Consider the following 22975-nt stretch of genomic DNA (forward strand, 5'->3'; position numbering starts at 1 on the left):
AAGACTTTACTTTTGAGTAAGGATCAACTCAGGGTGGTACCTTTTATAGTTATAAGATCTTGTTCAGTGAACATTTGATCGCTTATTGATTGTTTTCTTTAAAATCTCTTTCCAGAAAAAAACACCTAGTTATATGCAATCAAATATTTGGTGGAAAATTATCCCAATAGCGAAATTAACCAAAATCTACAGTAAATGTAGTTTGTATTGTCGCTTGTCCGTAAAAATCTAAATGGAAGCCTGGTTAGTTTGACCGCGATGTGTGTCTATCTGTGGCACCGTAACTCAAGAACAGATGAACCGATTTGGACGCGGTTTTTATTGAAAGCTATAACCTACTGAAATCCATTATCGTAGTTAAATTAAAAACTCCTACTACTAAACTACTCGTGAGAGCTATGACTATCACGTGGTTTTTTATCAATTCAGTAATACAATACTATTCAAATGCTAAACTGTGTAGTTAAATGGTATGGGGCAGATATGTAATTGAAATAAAATTCCTCAATAACAATTTTATTATTGCTTGTTATTATTCACATAATACAAAATAAACTATGCACAAGTTTAAGACCACTGATATTCTATTTTAGACTTCATAAAATATTCTGAATTACAACTCTGACATTCACAACTGTTGCGATGCGTGTATAGTGTAGTGTAACACGTAAGTAACATTTACAAGTGAAATTAATATACAATAGCAGCAGTCCCTTCGTCAACTAATTATTGTGATGTGCTCACCGCATTAAAATTATTATTACATTCATGGCCGAATATCTTATATAAATTCCTAAATTATAAGTAACTGTACAATTATCAGAAATTATTCGTGGAGTCATATTAAATATATTTACACAATTATAAATACTTATGTATTTCTCTCGATTACCAATAGTTTTAGAACGACAAAAATATTTTAAGCACGAAATAGAAATGTTTTTACATAAGATGTAAATCTCTCAAAATATAAAATTCCTAGAATCTTCCACAAAATTATAAGTATGCTTATTTCATAAAACCTTCTGTACTTAATTCAATGTCATGGTTGTGAAAATAAATCAAGAAACTGTTAACTAGTTTAGCAAGATTCAATAGAAAAAAAAAAGAATTTTGCTACATTCACAAATTACTTTGAATAAGTAAAACTACAAATTATGGTCACTGTAATATTTTTCACACGTAAAATGAAACGTGTTGTGTTTTTTGAACGTTAAATAATTGAAAAATACACTTCAAAGATTCCTGATATAAAATATGACAAAAATAAGATAGATCATCTGGTTAACATTTCTTTAATTTTTCACTGATGGTATCTCACTAGAATCAGAGCTAAGACAAAAATCATCAAAATAATTTACTAATAAGCTATGTAATAGTAATTAACATACATTGTCGTACATAAATACACAGTTTAATTGTACGAAAGTATTGCATGCTTCGCACAACCTAAGTAATCGAACGATTAAGTGCGTGTCCAAGTTCTAAAACTAAATTGTAAAGTTATTATGAACGTTTATATCCAAGTAATGGCCAATTTAAAAAGTACATACTTGACTACTTGTACTTAACACAGTTTCATATGTGTAACATAATGGATTATTTTAAATATATTATGTACTTTATTGATACTGATAACAGATTCAGTTTGTTATTTCCTGACAAGACTGCAGGATTTATTTTTCGTAATTTTTTATAAGTACATTGATTTTAACTGTTAAAACATAAAGTATGATTAAGATTTCTATACATACAACAAAAAGGTATCTCTTCATTCGAAAAAAAAATAGCTTTTAAAATAAAATAGTTTTATACCTGGCTAAAATAGCCAGGACATATTTGAGCATTCGGACATTATCTGCAAAACTGTTCATAACATTTATGTAAAAAAAATGATACTGGCGCTGATTTTGTTGTGCACTGAAGAAATTAAGTATATTATTAATTTTAAAGGCTACACAAATGTAGGTGACGAGACCAGATTGATTTATTCTAGGAAAGAATTGTTTACATTAAATAGACTCCTGATTCAGTCCTGTCCTGTTCCGGGTATGTGAGAAACAGAACAGTCGTAGCTTTTTAACTAAATGAGGGTACGGAATTTGAGTGGATGAAAGATAACATTTGTAAAATGAGTCACGTCATGCAGTTGTACTTTCTATACGTTTTATCTTATATGATGTAGCCAGATATTTGTTTGTTCTTATAATGGTGATATAAAGTAGTATGCTGATCTGTCTACCAATGAACAAGCCATTATCTTCGAACCACTTTGTATGGGCGAAATGTCAATTGATTTCCAAAGTATATATTAAATATAATTAAAATTGATAAAATGACTGAAACAAAGATTCTTTATATGTGTATGTATGAGCTGGCTCCAAATTATGATTCGGTAAATTAAAAATAAAACAAGCTGCGATATCCAGAGTACGCGAGCTCATGACGTCACAACCACGCGCAAGTTTGGAGCCAGCATCTCCGGTGTATAATCTCAGTTCACTATTAAGCTACTTGTATATTTACATAGCTTATATTACATGTTAATTATTATTAAAAAAATCTCCAAAAGTTAAAAAATTGACAAACACATTTAACACCCTTATACTTAACAAAGCGTATGGATTCATCATATTTACAAGTACATAAAGATAACGCGCGTAATGTTACATGCAAACTAGGGCACCAAAATAATAAGTACATTATTATCATTATAGTGAAACTAGGATCGCCTAAGGTGTCTTACAAACTGTGCTGCCATAGTCAACACAAGAACTTTGAGTCTGACTACAATAATACAATGTGTAAAAGACCTAACAACGGATCTGATGTGCACTACATTCAACATTGATTGATGTACACATTTAGGTCACCATTTTCATAAGGCGGAGAATGTTTATAACTTATTTATCTAAAAAATATTTACAATATGCACAGAGACTAAAGCAACACGCATAACAGGCATCAAAAACTTCTTGGGCAGCCATTTTTATTGCTTATACTTTGGAGTTCTGTATCCATTTATGTGCTACCAATACTTAAACATTTATTTGCTTCAACAGATATGCGTTATGAGGAACACATTTTATATATATTCCATACAAGGCTTATTGACCACAATTTCTTAGATTTAGGTTAAAAATAAATAAAATGACAATCATAACAGACTAGACATAACAGGACCGTCTGCACTTTCATCAATAACCTATTCACCAACTATTCTCTGGAGTTACTAGCAATCAAATTGTGTATTGATTTAACATAATATTAAATTTGATTAAGTCTTCAATACATTTTAGTTTTCTTAATTTAATGTAACTATCCAACATGAGATCTTTCTTAGCTAGGGAACCAACAGACCAATTTTTAAGTTGATCAGACAGACCGACTTCATGCCCAAGCCTATATACTATACTTGTGTTCACATACAGTGTCCATCTCATTTGATGAAGTGAAATAAATATGTTGTGATGTTAGGAAGGGATTTTGACTCAAATGGGTGGTAGGAGGGGAGGCGAGGGGGGCACGGCGCATCGCTATGGTTTGAACTTCACCAGAGGTATATTCTTGGAGTGCAGGCACTTGTCACACACCCATTCCGCATACACTTCTGCCGTCAGCAACTGGAATGCTGGCTCCGTTAGGCCTGTGCAGCCCCTGAAATGTAGTTGATAAAAGAGTTAATTTATCTGTGTCACTCAATGTTTTTTTAAGCACAGCCTTGATAAGCTATTTTTATTATATTGGCAGTTTATTTGGTTTTACCAGTGATGCGTCAGTTTCACTAATCAGTAAAACACATTCTTACATGTAAATTAATTGTCTGAATGATTTATATCACTCTTATTATCATCAAGATGCTATAAAAACAAAATTGAACAGAATATCATATTTGTACATTCTTGATAAAGTAAGTAGGTACATTTGTTAGAAAGCTACAAAGTAGGGGTTTTTTATCAACATTTAAATTGTAATAAATGTTAATTTAATGTTTTGTTATTACATACAGTTATGATTAAGAAAATCACAGAAAATGATTGAGATATTTTTACATAAAGAATACATACCTATGAAACCAGAAGTTGCATCCAGATTCACACAATATAGCTTGATCATTGTCATGTACTTCTTTGTGACAAACTCCACATGGATATATGGGTGGAGCATTAGGGTTTTGAGGGTTAAACACCATAGGTTGGTCAGGTGGGTACACTTTACCAGCACTCACTGGCATAGGCTTAGGTCCAAACATACCCATGCTCTGGCCCATTGGACCCACTCCTTGCCCTCCTGGACCACCCATTGCCATGCCACTCATTCCAGCAAGTGGTCCACAATTTCCCATATTTCCTGGTCCAGGACCCATCCCCATAGATCCATTTCCTCCCATACCCATCGGTCCTCCGTGACCCATATGACTGCTAGAATAAGGGGGACCTGGGCCCATAGATGTCATTGGACCATTGCCACCCATTGGTCCACTTCCCATGCCTGAGGGCATTGGACTTCCATGTCTCATGGGTCCACAGTGCCCAGGTCCCATACCACCACCTTGCATTGGATTAGAAGACATTATTGAATTACTAGGTCCCATTGAACCGTTAGAGCAACTAGGCCCCATTGGTCCGTTCATGCGTGGGACATTCATGCCTGGTCCTCCACCACCCATGGGACCATTCATTGGTCCATTCATAGATCCAGCCCCGAGAGGACTGTGCATTGGTGGCCCCATAGGACTATTGCTCATGTGACTGCCTGCCATTGACCCCATATTCATAGGGCTTCCCATAGGTCCAGATGACATTGGTGAACCCATTGGCATAGAATTCATGGGACTCATTGGACTGCCCATTGACCTAGATGTTGGGCCCATTCCTGGCCCCATACTGTGGTTACTCATACTCATATTGGGGCCTCCCATAGGTGACATACCACCCATATGTCCCATAGGACTCATATTACCCATCGGACTGATTCCACCTCTAGGAGGCATTTGCTGGTTCATGGGGTTCATTCCATGCGGGCTCATGAGTCTCATTGGTGGGCCACCCATACTGTGCATTGGCCCCATCATTCCCATTGGACCATTTTGATTCATCATTGATCCATTCTGACTCATCATGGGGCCATTATGTGATACGGTGGAAGGAGAGTCATCAAAGGGGTTTGAAGCAACAATAGTGTCTCCATATCCTGTTAGAGGAGGAGGCAGAAGATCTTGTGCCGTGGGAGGAGGTTGAGGGGGCGTTAATGCATTATTAGCATTTGAAGTTTTCCTTCTCTTTTTAGGGTTGCTTGGTGCTGGCGCCGGCGGTGTCGGCGTGTCCATCGGAGGCTTGAAGTCTGGAGGCCCTAGTCCTGGGCCTGGCAGCCTGTAGGATGGCATTCCAGCCAGATTGTGACTCATTCTGATATTATTCAGTTTCAGCTCTAACAACCATCATCATGAATCAATGACATGAACATTTTAGAAAATGTATTCGCACAAGAGGCACCGCATTGTCACGAGAAAGCGCAATAACGTGCCGGAAGACTGGTTGTGTCTATTTCTGTAACAAAAAAATATTACAGTTGAAACAATTTCACTGCAAGTATGATACTCTACAGAAGTGATATTGCACAACGTTATGGTGTTTCATTTCATTGATCGCCAAAATTCTGTTGACGATGATGGTTACGAATTTACGATTCCCCAAGATTGACACTAACTTAGGTAACCTGCCAATAATAAATGCAGAAAAACACAGTTTCGATTGTTAATCTTGAACTTTCTACCTATTCTTTGTGAGATATATCATAAATAATAATATAAAACTTACAGCATTATCAAATAAGCATCGGAATTACTGATTATTTTTTTTTGTCTTCATTGAAATCCCAAGGCAGGCGTGCAACATATGACAAAATACCAAAAGTAAATCACTTTATAGCGCCAGATTTTGTTATTCACAGAAAGCCGCCTGATTGTTTAATGTTGTTACACACACGAAGTTCACTTATAACAAGATTTAGTTATGCATCAAAAGCATTTTTATTTACGACTCACAGTATTCCAAACAACACACGCCACATTCACGATGTATTTTCGTGAAGAAATTCCCGCGAGAGGGCGCTCCAGCCACTCAATTATTTTTTTTATCGTGCAAAGGTCATTCATATTCGTAGTATTGTTTTTTTAAGAAAGGGTTAATTTTCAATATTTTAGCAAAATTTTGTTTAAAAAATATATAATTTGTATACATTTCATTATAATATATGTTTTAAATATTTTATTTTTATATTTTATAGATTTTTGTGTAATCAAATGTTGCCATTACAAAAAATGACAAAGTAGCCGCTATCATTTTTATTTCGAGTTTATAGTTGGATAATAATAAAATAGTGAGAATATATGTAAAATAATAAGAGCTTTGAGATAAAATCTTTATTATAGATTATCTAAAAATATAAAAGAGTTGAGTAAAGAGATTTTCTCATCTCCATTCTAAATTGTTTCAAGATGTCTGCCTGAATTCGCGATTATATAGTTCCAATTTGGGCAGCAATTTGTCCTTGTTTTGTTGATATATTTATGATTATAACCTGTAATACTAGGAACCACAAATATAATAAATTCATGATAGTTTCACTGTGTAGGTAATATACACTATTTAGTAATCTGTGGTAATACATTGGACAGTCGACATGGTAATGCATGGTATACATAGATGTCGCTGTTGTACTTAAATTTCTTAATAGTAAAAGTTATAAGCAGCAGATGTCACTATGTGAATGTTGGTGAGGTTCGTGGTTTGTATGTTTTTTTAAAGTAAGGTGATCTTCACACTGCCCCGCATCACGCTGCATCTTGCGTGTCGATGCACCTACCTACGCGCGTTCCTGCGGGAGTGCAGATCTGCATCATCGTGCGGGTTTTTTGCGCACTCACGCGCGTAGGTGCGTTTTGTAAATTCACACACGGCGGCTCTCATCGAGTTCCATTTTCAAATATACAAGTCACGCCCATTCAAAATCACGCGCGGCACTGCGGGATTTCATACCTTGCGTCTCGCCCCGCACCTACGCGCGGGGGTGCGTGTTTCTCCGCGTGTATGCGCGTGATCCGCATGAACGCGCGTGGATGCATTTTCAGTGTGTTGGACTATGCGTGTTTTCCATACAAACGGAGATATTTACAAGCAACAGAAAAAAACGCATCTACGCACTACGCTGCACGCTACGCTAAAAAAAAATTTACTTTACATAACTTACGGCCAGTTTCTTCATCAAAAGTTAAAGCCAAAGTAAAAGTCAAAGTAATGTCTAAAGTAAAAGTAACGGTCAAATTCAATTTTTCTATTAGTTTTGCTGTCACTTTAGCCTTGAAAAAACGTATTTGACCGTTACTTTTACTTTAGACATTACTTTAATTTTAACTTTTGATGAAGAAACTGGCCGTAAGTTATGTAAAGTATTTTTTTTTTTATAGTTATAAATGCTCTATGAATATTGAAATCTAACAGACGTAAGGCAATAGGCATGATGACAGTAATCAAAAATCATTAAAATAATATATTTATTAAATTAAACTTGAAGCTTGGAATATAAAACGCGCATTGTTTTCTTTATTAATAATGTGATTAATATGTATTTTTATAAAATAAAATTACGAAATAAGGCAATCCGCCATGATATCTTGAACACCAATCAGAGCTCGTGACGTCATTTCTCAAAACAACTCGCGCGAAAGCGCGCAAAAGTCACATTTCGTTATAGTGAACTTCCACTGCGATCTTTGTTTTTAATTAATTAATTGTTTATAACACGAGTTATGGAGCCCGGATTTATCAAGGCAAACAGCGCTTACTTGCCTAGAATTGATATCATAATGCTGGGAAAGTTTTTGGCATCAAATAAAGATTTTTGTTCAGCTGAATTTAGAAATGTTAAAACTTCCATGTAAGTATACTAGTTTAATTAAAAAACAATGAGAGATGAAACCTAACCTCGAAATAGTTATTTACTTTATAAACTATGCTAGAATCTAGAGAACTATGTAATAACTTACATCAAAGTGATCTTCACAAAAATAAAGTTGTACCCTGGGCAATATTGCTTTTGAATCTCGCCTTGCAAGTTTAAGCCACTTGTTTCGTATTTTTTTATTGTGAGGAACGTACACAAATAACTTATTAGGAGTTGTTTTGGATGTGTTCTTACACTGGGGGACCCCACAGCACCTATGCCCTTTCGAATTCATATTTAATAACACAAAAAACTTAATTATTGCACGAGCGTTGTTTACTTGCGTCTTGTAATTTCAGTCGTGACGTCACAAGTGACGACATGACACTGACAAGCGTTTTCGCGCCGGATTCAAAGTGGACAGAGAAAAATGCAATTATTTGATAAAAAAACTTCGCATTTTCTTAAAATTAATAATTTTTCATATAAAATAGACGTACACCTACATCATACAAAGGAATTTAAAAATTTGTCATCATGCCTATTATATATGTTTTTTTGCAAAAATAATTTCCTCAATAAAGCACTAAAATGTTTTAACGCTTATGAAGGTGTTACTTTAGAACAGCGGGGATCAAACCTATGTTAGTCGACTCCAATCTCACAACAAAGTATAGATCTTGGACACCAATTAAGTTGCTAAGTGTAAGAAAACATCTCGAAGAAACCTGGTTCTTTGTGTGAGACGAGGCCCGAGCCTGTGCCCAGCAGTGGGATGACAAAAAGGTTGATGAATGAATGAGTTTCGTGAATTTATTAATTACATGAAACATCGTATTTTATTATACACAACAATAACTTGAAGAATACAGGTTACTACGCCGGAGAACTAAATTATTCACAGTCAAAAGATTTATAATAAAATCCAAGTTGAAATGAATGCTGAAGTTGCTCACATTGCGCAGGCTGAGCCCGACTTAAATGCAACGCTTAAAAAGACAGATGGAGGCCCATTATGCCAACTTGCTAGTGTTCAAACTGCACCGCGGCTAACTCCTTTAGCTCCTGACTGCCTTTAAAATGATTTAAACCGACACTTCCCTAAATGTACTTACTGTGTTACTGTTACTTGATAGAAAGCATGTTATTTGAGGCGATTTTTAGGGGCTACCGCAATCGCTGTTGCTAAGTACGGGTTTCCACGTGATAATTATGGGAAATCCTGTGCATACATACACTACTAATAAATCACATTCATAGAGATACCAAGGGTTACACGGTCGTAGGTTACATCCATTTAAGTGCCTAGCTGAATAAATCTTCAAAATTGATAAACACAGTTTCGACGATAAGTTATTAGAGTATTCATACCCTTTTTTTGAACTTTAGTACCTTGCCTAAAATTAGGCGTTTGTGTTGCTCATATATTGCAACTCTCTACGTTGTTAGGCACCTTGGAAAATTTATCTAGTATTAAAGCTTACCTATTCAAAAGTGAGTTTGAACACGCATTCCTGTAAAATAGGTTTGTACGAGTTCATTCAAATGCAAGATATTCAAGCATAGTTACTAAGATTTTTGGTGCTGCTTGAATTCTTAAGAATAAACATATTTTTATTCTACAACTGAATAGCCGCACCTTTTGAATTTTAAAACTCGAACCAGGGCAAATTTTTCAGCTTTAGGTAAATGTGGTTTGAACTATAGAAAAATAAAATCTTATTTCAAGTTTTCTTTACCTTATATCAATGCTGGATTGTTGATAGAATTATACATTTTTTAACACACAAACATGCTGTAGGTAAGTACATACCTAGTTCTATCTCAGAAGTACCTAGAACTTCACTAGGTTCCTGTAATATTAACATTCTACACCGCTTATTATTCTTGCAAATCACTACTCAAAACTAGAACCAAAAAATATGTTAAAGTTATTTAGAGAGTAACAAATTTTTTGGTTGGGTAAGCCGTATAATAAAGGGGACACATTTATAAACACAAGCACAAATTCAGCCAAACTAGAAGTTGGAGTGAGATATTTTCACAGATTTGAATTTTGCCACACAACACGAGAAAAGCGTTGCAACGCCGTCTTTTTACTTACAAAACTTTGCTTTGCTCGGTACACCTCGTGCTGTCAAAAATGCATACATTGCAAATTCCCATTTCTCTTCGTTTCGCTTCAGGAAATAAATAGAAAGCAGGTTTCTTTATTTAGGATTCTATAGATTCTTTCGTTTGTGGGATTTGCTGGAAGGCTTACCCATAAAGACCTACAGTTTCAACTTCTTTTATTTTTGCTACCGTTCTCATAGTTCTTTTTACTGAAAGATGGTATGATTGGTCCTTTTCATGTGCATTTTTGTTACGTATATCTTTGTGTTGACTGGAAAGTTTTACACTTTATCCCCAATTGACTTCCTAAAAAAATCTTACGATATTCTGCTGACCGACGAAAAAAGAATTGGGGATTCAAAGATTGTTCCAATTCCATAACATTACTGTCACTTTGGAAATATTGGGAGAAATTGATTCATATTTAAATGGCATTCCTATTTGCGAGCTTTCGAATACCGGAGCGCAGACTTGACCTAAATAAATGTCCAGGCTTTCCTAACACTGCAGGCTAATCTATTTGGAGCTTGAACTAAATTTCAACGACTTTTAAACGATCAGAATCATTACCATGATCGGAGCCATAGGACGCCCAACTGCTGAACTTAGGCGTTCCTATCGATTTCCAAAATGTAATGTAATTCGCGTACGCGTACCATCCACCTACACCATTCTCATATTTGTCAACCAAGACGTTGGTGGTCGTCCTATGCTGCGATTTTCAGTCACTGGTCATCACACGAAAACCATTATAATTTAAAATTTTTGGGCTGTTTCACTGAAAGATGAAGTCTGCTTCATATTCTGGGACAGCTTATTATTAAGCTTATTATTAAGCAGCAAATACCTAAGTTTTATATGATGATTTATTTACTAAATAACTAACAAGTCCTTATGTGCCTACCTACTCCTTACCTATCTACTCATAATTTAGGAAAATACATACTTCAATGTACATAAAATAAAATATTATTATCACCCAGCCAAGGTTATAACGTCACCTAGATGTGCGTGTAAAGGTAATTTGGCAAAAATAAAATGAACGTAAGTTACGATATCAGTGTAAGCACCTTAGTGTCAGAACGTGTTATTATGAAAATGTGAGAGTAAAGAAAATCATGGAGTGGAAAAAACCATATTGGATGTTTTTCTAGTCCATATTTCTAAATGGCCAGTTTTCTTCTTTCGTGTAGAATGTAGATGGTTTAAGCCGTCTTGTCGATGAAATAAAGAATAGAGTGCTGGCCCACAATCAGAGTGCTGGCCCACAAAAGCGACGAATGAAAGACAATTGCATGCGGCAGAGATGAGAATGTTAAGAGGTATGTGTGGAGTTACGCGAATGGATAGAGTGAGGAATGAGTATATAAGAGGAAGTTTGAAAGTAGCGCCGGTATCAGAAAAACTGCGTGGAAACCGGCTGTCGTGGTATGGGCATGTGATGCGGAGGGATGAGAGTCATGTTGTGAGGAAGGTGATGAGTATGAACGTGGACGGATATAGTGGAAGAGGAAGACCAAAGAAACGATGGATGGATTGTGTGAAAGTAGATATGGTAAGAAAGAATGTTACTTGTGAGATGACGGCAGATAGAAGAGTATGGAAGAAGAAAACATGCTGCGCCGACCCCAAATAAAATTGGGATAAGGGCAGGAGGATGATGATGATGTCGATGAAATAAAACTTCTATAAAAAATGACAGATGGTTCTGGACTTCGATTTACATTTGCCTTAGTTTTAGCTGTAGTCTTAGTTAGTGAATGTCAATATCATCTGACTCATCATCTGACCGAATTTAGCAAGGTAAACTAATTTTATAACCAAGTAGGTAGGTACCCATACTTTCTTATTGTAACGTGACCAGACTTTGTTAACAAAAACATTATTTTACCCCCAAAAAGGGTTGATAAACAAATTATTCCGATTGAATTATTTTTATTTTGTTTACACTCCGTCTAACACCTGTAAACAAGCAAATATTTCGCTTCACGACTGGTTTAATTGTTTATACTTACCTACCTAAGCGCTGTGTGTTCCTAACACTGAAAGTTATATACGGCGCATAAATATTCATCAGGTAGTCATTAACGTCGGTGCTTAAAACTTAGCTAAAATCTAACGTAACTTAGTTGCAGTTTAGCTAACAAAAATAACATGAAGAGAAGATTCAAGTTTAACCTTGGTTTAAGTTCTTTTCGTTCACGTCGTAAAATTTATAACGAACTTGCGACAGTAGTATAGTCTGTAAGATACGCCTCGGGAACATTTAGTGTTTCTCCGAATACTTTCTTGTCATGGGAAAGTTTTGACGTCGTAACGCTGTTACAAAGTTGTGGCTAAGCTTGTCCTCTGAAGATTTTTATAAGACAAACCCAAGTTGTTGCATAAAAACCTTTTGTGAAGGTTCCTTCACAGTTTATAGCATAGGTAGGTACGGTTATGTGCTCTCACTGATTGATAAATAAAATATGATGACCATGTCTTATGTATACTTCTCATGTCTTAATGGTTATGTACCTAGTGGTAAAAAATATTGATTCTTATTTTGTTTTTTCTCTTATCTGCTTTGTTCTGCTTCTGAGTTATTCTTCACGAGCAGCAGTGCCTCTTAATCCTGGTCTGGTCTGACCTTCAGTAAAAAGCAAAGAACATGAAGTTGTTATGCACTCCGTAGACTCAGAGAAAGCAAAAACAGCAAAATAAAACAAAACACAAATAGGAGCTTTATTTCTCTCATCCCGAAAACCTCTTAGCAAGCACCACACATTTCAGTTGCAAACAAAACAAACGAATTAAAATAAAAAGCGTACGCGCAAGAGCGGGCAATATCTCATGAAGAACGCTATTATTCTTCGCACGTTCTTCTTACAATTAGCTGGGGCTTCGTATTATGTTGCCATAATAACTGGCTCTCGGCTCTCGAAGCTAGCTTAATGCAAGAGGCGTGGTTAATTCTACATCAAGTGTTGTTTGGAGTACCTACTAGTAGCTAGCTCACGAAAGTGATATGTTAATGTGTAACGTCTTCTATTGTTTGCGAAATTGTAATTTATGCAAGGAGTTATTTAGTGGTCAGTGTTTATAAGCTTGCAACTATGTGAATGCAAATGGAAGTGTGTTGGGTAGAGGTGTGCCGGTGTTACCACATTTACCCAGCTGGGTACATTTTAAGTGACCAGTGTAGGAGAGGAATGTTGTTAAACACAACAAGGTTTGCCACTTTCTTTGTTTTTGTTAAGTACAAGATCAAATTTACAACATAGCACTACTTAACAGTAGAAATAATGCTCCTGATGCAGTTAATTGTTGTAATATTTTTGAATTGTAGGTAAAAGATATCAAAAGATAAAAAGTCATTCATGTAAAAACCAACTCGTAGGTACTACTTGTACGTAGAGTCTAGGTAACGTTCACGGAGAATAAGTAGGTATTGACATCGAAATAAAAGGATTGCGCCTACAAAATACAAAAATAAAACAAAATTCGTCTACCTTTGAAGACTAGGATATTAAGGGCATTTGTTGGTATATAATTATAATGTCAAGGAGATTAAGCTCAAAAAGACATATGACTCGATTCTATTTCGATCAAGTTTATAGAAAAAACATCCTTTAAGTCCCACTCGGCATTATATCGTTCCAGTTCTGTTTTCAGCTTAATACCACGTAGGCATTAGATTTAGGTTCACTTCAAAAGAAATGGATGTTCCCTTTATATCTTTATGTTTGAAAAGGCAAGGATATGATGAATTTTGACACCATATTTTGGCATTCTACGATTTTTTGAGCATAACCAAAACCTACCTTTTGAAGGTAAAATCCTGCAAATCATTGGTGAACCAGTCTTTGCTTTTAGAATTGGCTTCAAAGCTGGTCGAGGACTAACCGGACTGAGATCCTTAGAGATTGGCTGTTACGATACTCGCCTTTGTGCCGGCGTCAAGAGGGCTCAGCGCGAACTCCTGCGATTGAAAAGCGTTCCTCCATTAACCGTTCTTACTTACTTAATCTTCGGCTAACGAGTTAGTAAAGTTGACGGAGTTTAGTGATGAAGTGCAGTTAGCGTTGCACAAAGCCGGTAGATTCTAATGGTGATAGAAACTGCATTATAAATGTTTTTTATTGAGTTTGTTGCAGATCGTTGATTGGAACCACAGTAACCTTCTAAATACTGACCTTAAGAGCCCTGCCTCATTAGGACGCCAATGGTGACGTCGCCGGCTAAGTATCCAAGCAGTTAGTATTGAAATGTATGGAACCTAACTCACTTGGCGACGGTTTGGCAATGTCGCCAAATTGGAGGCGTGGCCACGAGCTACAGTTTCCTACGTGGCTTCTGGCTACCGTGGCAGCTTGGCGACGTGGCCTCAGTTGCCACTATAATGTACACGGTAAAGCGCACCTCCCTCACACAGTCGCCAATGTGGTCGCCAGTCAGCGTGCAATTTCTTCAGCGACGACGTAAACAATTGACTGTCGAGACGCCATGGCCACTCGACTTGGCGACATTTGGATGCCAGAAGCAGCCAGACCTGTGCCGCTGGCGACGTCGCCATGGCGTTTTAGTGAGGCAGGGCTCTAAGACTACCCACATACTAAACAGACTAAACAGTCGTCCGATAGTTGAAAATCTTAATTTCAATCAAAATTTTGTTTCGGTCTGATACTGGTTAAATACTTGCTCTATGTAATGCACGTACTGCCATTCATCTTGATAATGATTTATGAGCCCAAACGGTTTTTTTGGTTAACCATTTAGGTTAGCCTTCTAACACACCTAGAACATAAGCTGCTTCTGAGAAATATCTGAAAGCGGAAGCCTACATCATACCCATGTATCGAATAGGCATCAAACACGATTCTCCATACTCAGGAGAGCTTTTGTTCTAACGAGGTCATCTCGCGAAACTATATCCAAATTAATGTTCATGTTAAAGTAATATTGCCATGATCATTAATATTCATGAAGCCCGTAATGGGAAACTTAACCTATTGGGAAAACGAGGTGTGAAAAACAACCAATATCTATAGGAACTGTTTTATGTCACGCAACACTTTAATATGGCTAATTTTTATATGTTTATCGTCAACGAGTGTACCTAGCAGTACTAATAATCGAATTTGTTAATATTATGTACAATGAGGAGCTACTAGTAGGTCCCGGCTGTCATTGAACATCCGTGGCAGTCGTTACGGGTAGTCAGAAGCCAGTAAGTCTGACACCAGTCTAACCAAGGGGTATCGGGTTGCCCGGGTAACTGGGTTGAGAAGGTCAGTCGCTTCTTGTAAAGCACTGGTACTCAGCTGAATCCGGTTAGACTGGAAGACGATCCCAACATAGTCGGGAAAAAGGCTCGGAGGATGATGAAGTGCTACTAGTAACTGTTGCATGGGATCGTTCACAAGGTCAAGCAACGCTTGACATTTGTTCGTGACCATTCATGTCATAATGAGTTGTTCCGTGATTCAGAAGCCGCGTAACATTGTGGGTCCCATTTGTTATTGAACAATTGTACCCGCTGTTACGAGTAAGCAGAAGCCAGGAAGTCTGACAACCAATCTTATCAGAGGGCATCGAGTAGCTCGGTAGGTTGAGGAGGTCAGGGTATTATAGCCTACAAATTAACCTCAACATATAAGTAGTAGGGAAAAGGAACAATGATACATACGTACCAAGTACCTACGTTTATTGACTGTATGTATAATTTGTGTTGTGAAGATCATAATTTGCTCTATTTACTTGTACTTAATACCGGTAGTTACAGTGAGCAAAGCAGCTATAAGTCCTATAAATGTTATTATCCACTCAAAGTTCGCTAGGGATTGACTACGATTTCCAAAAGCAAGTTCCTCACCAAACATTCCCTGAAGACGCTCTTTGATTGAGAGACACAACTAATTTATCCTACGTTCATTTATATAATATTGAGATGTCCAATATTATATTATTGGTGTAATAATATAGGTATACTAGCTTCCGCCAGCGGCTTCGCCCACGTGGTGTTGATAAAAGTAGCCTATGTGTTAATCCAGGGTATCACCTATCTACATACCAAATTTTAACCAAATCGGTCCAGCCGTTTTCCACATCCATAAATTCTCACAAACATTCACATTTTTAATATTAGTAGGAAGTAGGATTAGTAGGAAAGTAGCATTTATATTAGTAGGATTAGTGACTTACCACGGCCAGTGGCCTACGTGCCCTATAGTCACAATGAAACTGTATGTGGCTCGATACATGAGGCCTTTTGGGCTAAGTATCTAGCCCTGAAAGAGTTTTTCAAATTACCTTTTAATTCCTAAAATTTCGGGTTCAAGCAAAAAAAAACAAATCTAGCAAATCTGTCTCATTACAGCTACTTATTTAAAAACAAATACAACATACATTTAGATTTTTGCGGTCCAAACAAATGTGTACATTCGTTTTGCAGATATAATTAATTAAAACTAGCTTGTCGTGAATAAAATGAGGTCTAATTTAACTTATACTTCCACAGAGGCATGCGGTTCGTATTAGTATAATTAATTTTAGTTCATTTAGTTCTCTGGAGCACGTTAGCTTATATTGTAATATCTAATTTACTTTTAGTATTATGTAAAATGTGTATGGAAGTTAGCTAACCACTGCGAGCAAACTGCGAGCTGCGGTTGGTTAAGTTTTATTCGTACTTACTTAAGTTGATATTCTTAACAAACAAATCGGCTATAAGGTGTATTGAAAGCCTTAGATTTGAAAACTGCCTTTTATATAAGTAATTTAAATATTGGTGTTATATTTTTATATTAGAAATCCATATCTACCTACAGTAATTTTGCAATCATCACATAGATAACAAGGTAGGCTAAGACTATTTGCGTCTATCGGAAATGACAACGGTTTGATCTATTACGCAAGGAAACACACGGTTTGAGACATTGTGCTTTGTCGAAAATTAATAAATACCAAATTTTTAAGTTTAACAAAAACCGTTCTATTTGTGGTCTTCAGTTTTCTCACAAAACTTTCAAATGTCACAAACTTAGTTTGTTTTAAAAATCTATCAAAACAAAGGCGTAAAATACTTATCACAGGAAAAGGTAAAAAAAACATTTTTAAAGGATTTTTCCCTCACATTCTGGAATGAGAAATTTCCGAATGTTCAACATGTCACTTACTCACAGGATTGATTTGACAAAAGGATATTTGTTGACTGTCGAAATCAAGACAAAGTACTCTTGAATTTACATATTTCTTTAGGGAATAAACACGCACTACTGTCGTCTTAGGTAAAAAGATAAAAAAGCAGTATTTCTATCTTGTATTTTAGCAAACCTGTGGCATTTTAAGAGTATTCTTTGTTATGCCTTTAACTTTTCCATATAACATGAAGTTAACGCAGGTATATTGAAGGAAAAGAGAGACAAGTGACATGCTTTAAATAAATAATTGCAAAAAAAGCAGCATTCGTAAATTTTTCCAAATTTTGTGACTTCGCTAATTGGTAAACAGACTTAACAGACACACAGGGGCAATTGTGGTTAAGAAGCCAGTTAGTGGATGGGTGACTATCATCTATGTGATACGAACACTCGTTTATGTTTGACTGCCTCGTTGGTCTAGTGGTCACAAGCGCGGCTGCTGCGCTCGAGGCCTCGGGTTCGATTCCCGGGTCGGGCCGAAATCGCTTTGTGGGTTTTCTTGAACGTTCACAAAGCAGCCCGTAGTCGGAAGTTGGTGATTGATTCACCCGTGCATCGGAGAGCACGTAAATGTCGGTCCTGCGCCTGATCTCTTTCCGGTCGTGTCGGATTGCCGTCCCACCGTGCTATGAGAGTGAAGGAATAGGGAGTGCACCTGTCCTGCGCAGCTGGCTGGCTCCTTAAAATGAGAACAGCCGCCGTGGCCGAAATCGGCCGTGGACGCCATTATGTAATGACCAATAGAAAATCAATTACATACATATGTCTCGCGTATATGCAGATACACGCAAGATATACGCTTCGACATACAATGGGTTAATATTCAGTCACTGCATCTACTTTGTAAAAGGAGTAACCAAAACCTTTTAGACACTTTTAATGTGTGTTGAGTTAGACGAAATTACGACATGATAGTTGTTACCCCGTTAATGTATGTAGGCACAAACGTGAGCTTAACCCAGATTTGGGTCCTCTAACTGCTGTTACCGTAGAGATTCGAAAATGAGGACAAAATGACGGTACACCGACCCAATTTAGTAGGAAATTGCCAAGTAACAATGCCTATATTTGTGGTAAAATCTTTATTTAATGCTTTTGATGAATTGAGTGGCTTTATTTTGTACCATTTCAGTAACAATATGTATCTTTACACATCTTTAGATACCAAAATGAAAACTTTTAATTTTTATTGAGCTAAAGTGAACCATACTTCACAAGTTTCCACGTTCATTCGTGCTTGGAAAACAAACGTTTTCTCATTAAACCGAAGAAGCGAATATTTGTAATGAGACCGAAGCGAGCAAAACTTTCCAATTTAATTGTCCATAAGGTTTAATATCGGCTAACAAAATTAAAGTCGAACGCAACATCAATGAATATTAGAAAAGTTTCCCTTGTTTCGTGTTGCGTGTGTAAATAAATCAAACATGCCGTAAAGTGGTAACACCTCGATTCGTTCCGTAAGTTGTTTTATGACTAATTGGAGTTAAAGTTCTAGAAAGTTCGTGGAACCGCGTCGCGGCCACATTATGAGTTGAAGTAACCACTGAGAACTGTGAATTTATTCACAGCGTGCTCCTGTCCTGACGAATGAAAGAAACTAGCACGTTTTTGCTCGCGATGCTCGGGAACACTGCCATTTCGTAAAGTTTGGCGCATTAATTTTATAGTTGGAACAAAAAACAAGCTTCTTGCTCGTGATTCCAGTAATTGAGGGAAGTGTAAAACTAGACCGTAATTTATACTCGAAGCAATGAATACGGGTCAGACACTAATCTTATACTGGTTAAATAAAATTAACCTGTTTTTATAGCTTTAGTCATAATTGAAATGGTTGCTCTCTTTGGTTCTTTAAGTTTTATTCCTATATATATTTCAAAAGGGAGTAAGTACCTTCTGATAGGTACATACATACATTAAATGAAGTTGTGGCAAGTATACGGCATTCTTAATACCAAAACAATAACTTGCCGAGATTTTTTGCCTTTAACAGCAAGTCAGGCACAGATCCTGTATTACTTTCAGAGTGGTTCCGTCCGTTTTTATGTAAGTGTCCATTTGTCAGTAAGTACTTACGGTAGTTCATAGAACGAACACAGTTGAGCGAGCAGCTAGAGTGGCCAAGAGAAACTCGTCGCGATCAAATAGAACGTTGTATTCGTTCCGAGTGCCCTCCGCGAGTGTAGAATCGATTACTCGAAGAATTCTTCAAGAAGCGAGTACGAGAAGTGTACGGTATTGCTGTGGCTCGTTAAACAATTTGTTTCGCTTCAGTTTAAGGAGGATTATTTTTTCTTTTGCTAAGTATTTTTAAATTGGTTCGGAATCGCTTCGTTGGAAAATGTTTGAAATATTCGTAAGAATTGGAATGTTGGAGATCAAATGTCGCTTGATTTATATCGGTGGTAAAAGCTTGTTTTATTCTCGTTTACTGCCGAGAAAGCAACATAAATAATTATAAAGACCTGCAATGTCTACATTTATGAGACTGCAAAACTTGCACTCCGTTCTATTCTAAGCTACCAACAAAGGGAACTAAAATCCAATAAAGCGAGATCATACGTTAACAGCTCTTTAAAAAAAAGCTGGAACTTCTAAAATAACCTCTAACCCCGCATTTCGGAACACATCCTGCATCAAAAAGTTCCGAAGCATTGCCTCAAAGTGTGGATATTTATCATAAAAATTACGCCACTTCGCACGGCGGAACTATATTTCCGTGGAAAGGGGCCCGATTCTCCTAAGTTAATAATGTCAAAAACTAATAGAAATCGAATCGCAATATGATCGCAATAGTAGTTTTAACCATATCGGGCATTCTGCTACTAATATAAGACCAATCGTATTCCAACGACATTCGATTGGTTTGCGATTGGTCTGCTATTTTGGTGATTTTGGTGTAGATACGGTAGTTTGCTCTACAATCATATTGCAATCGTAAATCATTTGCAGACAAAATTATTCATTATTGATTGACAGAAAAGGATTAAAACGTTTATTTCAAAGAAAACATTGTGGAATGCCACTACGCATCAATCGTAATCGAGTCGTGATTGGATCGCAGTCGAACGTGAATTGTATGACGCTTAAGTAAAATTAGGAGAATCGGGCCCCAGATATAAAGGTGGAGTCGTTATGCAAATTTCTTTTTGGTCTTTGAGCTGAAGCCCGAATGTGGAATGTACGAATTTGGTTTCCGGCTGTAGCGTTTGAAAATTTGGCCTTTTTGTGACTGATTTGCTGGTTAGAGAGGAAACGTTACTTCTTGGTATGTATCTACACTGATATTATACCTCTAGAGTTGAAGATTTGATGTTTGCTAGAGCGCTCTAAACTTTGGAACTAATGGTCTGATTTGAAAGATTGTTTTAATGTTAGATAGCCCCTTTATCGAGGAAGGTTATATATGGTACTATTAATTACTTTTGAGATTTTAAACGAATAAACAACGCAAAAAAACTCTTCAGCTTTATAATATTAGTAAGTATAGATAAAGGAAATCGGGTCTAAAATTACTTAACAGTTTTATTGAGCTCTATAAAATGAATAAATGAGGGTCTTCCGAAGAGGTCACAAATACTATAAAAATGTTAATTTTTACACTCTCTTCTTGAAGGTGCCGTAAAGACGATGGGGTTTTATTATTTGTTTGGTGAGCAGTGATCTTTGCTGCATACTGATCAGCAGACAAAAGATATTGCTTGCTATCCTTAGAGTACGGTAGACTGTACATCAGTGGTAACTGTCATGCACCTTAAGTCAATAGTAATAAGTACGATTTTCCTATAAAACTGTTACCACTGACCTGAAGTTGACTGTACCAGCACACTGCAGACTAAACCTAAGTTGACCCAATGGTTGGCAATTGTTTTTTAAAGAATCTTGATTCTAGTCCATATCTTTGCAGTTGATTTCATCGGCTATGAATTATGAGCTCAACCAAACTATCGGCTGACTAAAAGTTTGCAGTATACGTGTAGTCTTAATCTGATAATGGACCATGAAATGTCTCTATCTCTCACCTCTAACACTAATGACGAAAATGAAACTTTTTATACAGGTTTAATACTCTTTTCAGAAATAAGAATGAAACGTACTGCATGTACTGAAAATTCTACTGAATATTACAAAGATATAATACGTACAAAATAATTTAATATTTTACTATAATGTGCTTATCTCCCTTTGTTCTGGAGATACCATGTCGCTGGCGCTTTTGAGTAGGATTATAATTATTTTCGTCATAAAGAGTTATGAAATGTTACTAAAAACATAATGCACATTATTTTGTTTTAGAAAATAAGGCTACATGTTGGTATAATTATTTAAATAACATGCTTTATTTTAATAGAATTAAAAACATGTAGGTACATGTTTTTAAAATAATTCTAAGTAAAAAATGGAACTAGCACCAATTTAGTTTTTAAAATACTTAAAAAATTACTGCAATTTTTTTCGTTAGGGCAAAATTCATACCAATACCAACCATTTATTATTAGTTCCACGTAAAACTTATGAATTTAACGATTCGGAGAATTTGTTTCGATAAAGAGGTAAGATAGTAAAATATTCAGGGAGATGGTAAAAATATTTCTTATTTCTCAATAAAATTAAATTACCAGCAAACAATCATCTTGTTTCTCGGGTCTGGTGCGCTATAAACCAACGGTTTCTTTAATTTACCTTTTATTTTCTCACAGCAAATATATAAATTCTCATAAAACTCCACCTGCATTTTATGTTCACTTGTGCATTTCTTGAACAAGAGCCGTTGAAAATATAATTAGTTCGTTCTACGATGTCTGCATGAGATACACTTTTGTTTCCAAGGAAAAATAAAATATATTGATGTCTGTAAATAAGTCATCGCATAATTATACTACTCGTCATGTAATTAAGTCGATGAGAAGTTGGCAAATTATAGTCAATTCAAGCTTTTCATAATAATCGATATTGTAATAATACTATTAAACGATTTTTTCATTTTTATCGATGTAACAGCGCATCTAATCGCTGACTTCAGAGTGTACAAGTTATTTGACAAAAACTTTTGTGCTTCTTTCGATGATTTTGATTTTGACTATAGCAGCGTACTTCAGAGCGGTTTAAGAACAAAAACAATAGAAAATCAATTGTGTCTCGCGGATATCTTCGTTCCGACATACAAGGGCGGGACCTGTAGGTACCTTGTTTTCAATGAACACACACGGTTATTCTAAATTTAAATTTTTCAATAATGACTTTAACCGTTCCATTAAAAAAGTTTGGCCAATTTAAAAACTCCTTCTGCTGGACTGGCACTTGGCAGCTTGCCCTGACGGCTTGCTGTCATTGCTAATCCCCCTCTAGAGGTGTAAGCCAAAATTCTAGACACGGTTTTCGTCGACGGAGCACAGTACACAAATCACCGGTAAGTTATATGGACAGCTTGTGTTTAGCGAGTAAACGGTGGTCGGAAATTCTTCGGAAACCAATTTATCAAGTAAAAGAATTTTAAGTAAAAAGCGCCAAGGTAATATGGAAAATAAAAGTTGTTTGTAGTGTTAGGGTTTAAAAGGTCGGCAACGCACTAGCAACTCTTGTGTTGACGAGTGTCATCAGGTAATCGTTCGGCTCCTTTGTCCCTAATCACATACAAATTAATATAAATAAATAAATAATAATAGTAGTACATTCAAAAAGACCTATTAATTGACCAAAAGTTCATGGACTGTGTTTGTTTTTTATATAAATAA

The 22975-nt window shown here is 36.2% G+C and overlaps 1 protein-coding gene across 1 annotated transcript; it reads right to left on the reverse strand.

Moving 5' to 3' along the window:
• Nucleotides 1–500: 500 nt before the first annotated feature.
• On the reverse strand, nucleotides 501–6095 carry LOC124636837 (protein pygopus). Its single transcript, XM_047173021.1, has 3 exons — nucleotides 5820–6095; nucleotides 4068–5549; nucleotides 501–3657 (listed from the first exon to the last, which is right to left on the reverse strand). Exons 2-3 carry the CDS (start codon nucleotides 5405–5407, stop codon nucleotides 3537–3539), a joined length of 1461 nt encoding a protein of 486 aa, XP_047028977.1. The 5' UTR covers nucleotides 5408–5549; nucleotides 5820–6095; the 3' UTR covers nucleotides 501–3536.
• Between the last annotated feature and the right edge of the window lie 16880 nt (nucleotides 6096–22975).

The sequence above is a fragment of the Helicoverpa zea genome, chromosome 15, assembly GCF_022581195.2.
Source record: "Helicoverpa zea isolate HzStark_Cry1AcR chromosome 15, ilHelZeax1.1, whole genome shotgun sequence".
Taxonomy (NCBI): Eukaryota; Metazoa; Arthropoda; class Insecta; order Lepidoptera; family Noctuidae; genus Helicoverpa; species Helicoverpa zea.

What these genes read in the sequence shown, in the direction of transcription:
- LOC124636837 (XM_047173021.1), bottom strand. Translation starts at nt 5,407, where the DNA reads ATGAGTCACAATCTGGCTGGAATGCCATCCTACAGGCTGCCAGGCCCA. An exon ending in TGCAACTTCTGGTTTCATAG is followed by an intron (nt 3,658 to 4,067) that starts GTATGTATTCTT and finishes ACTACATTTCAG; the next exon opens with GGGCTGCACAGGCCTAACGG.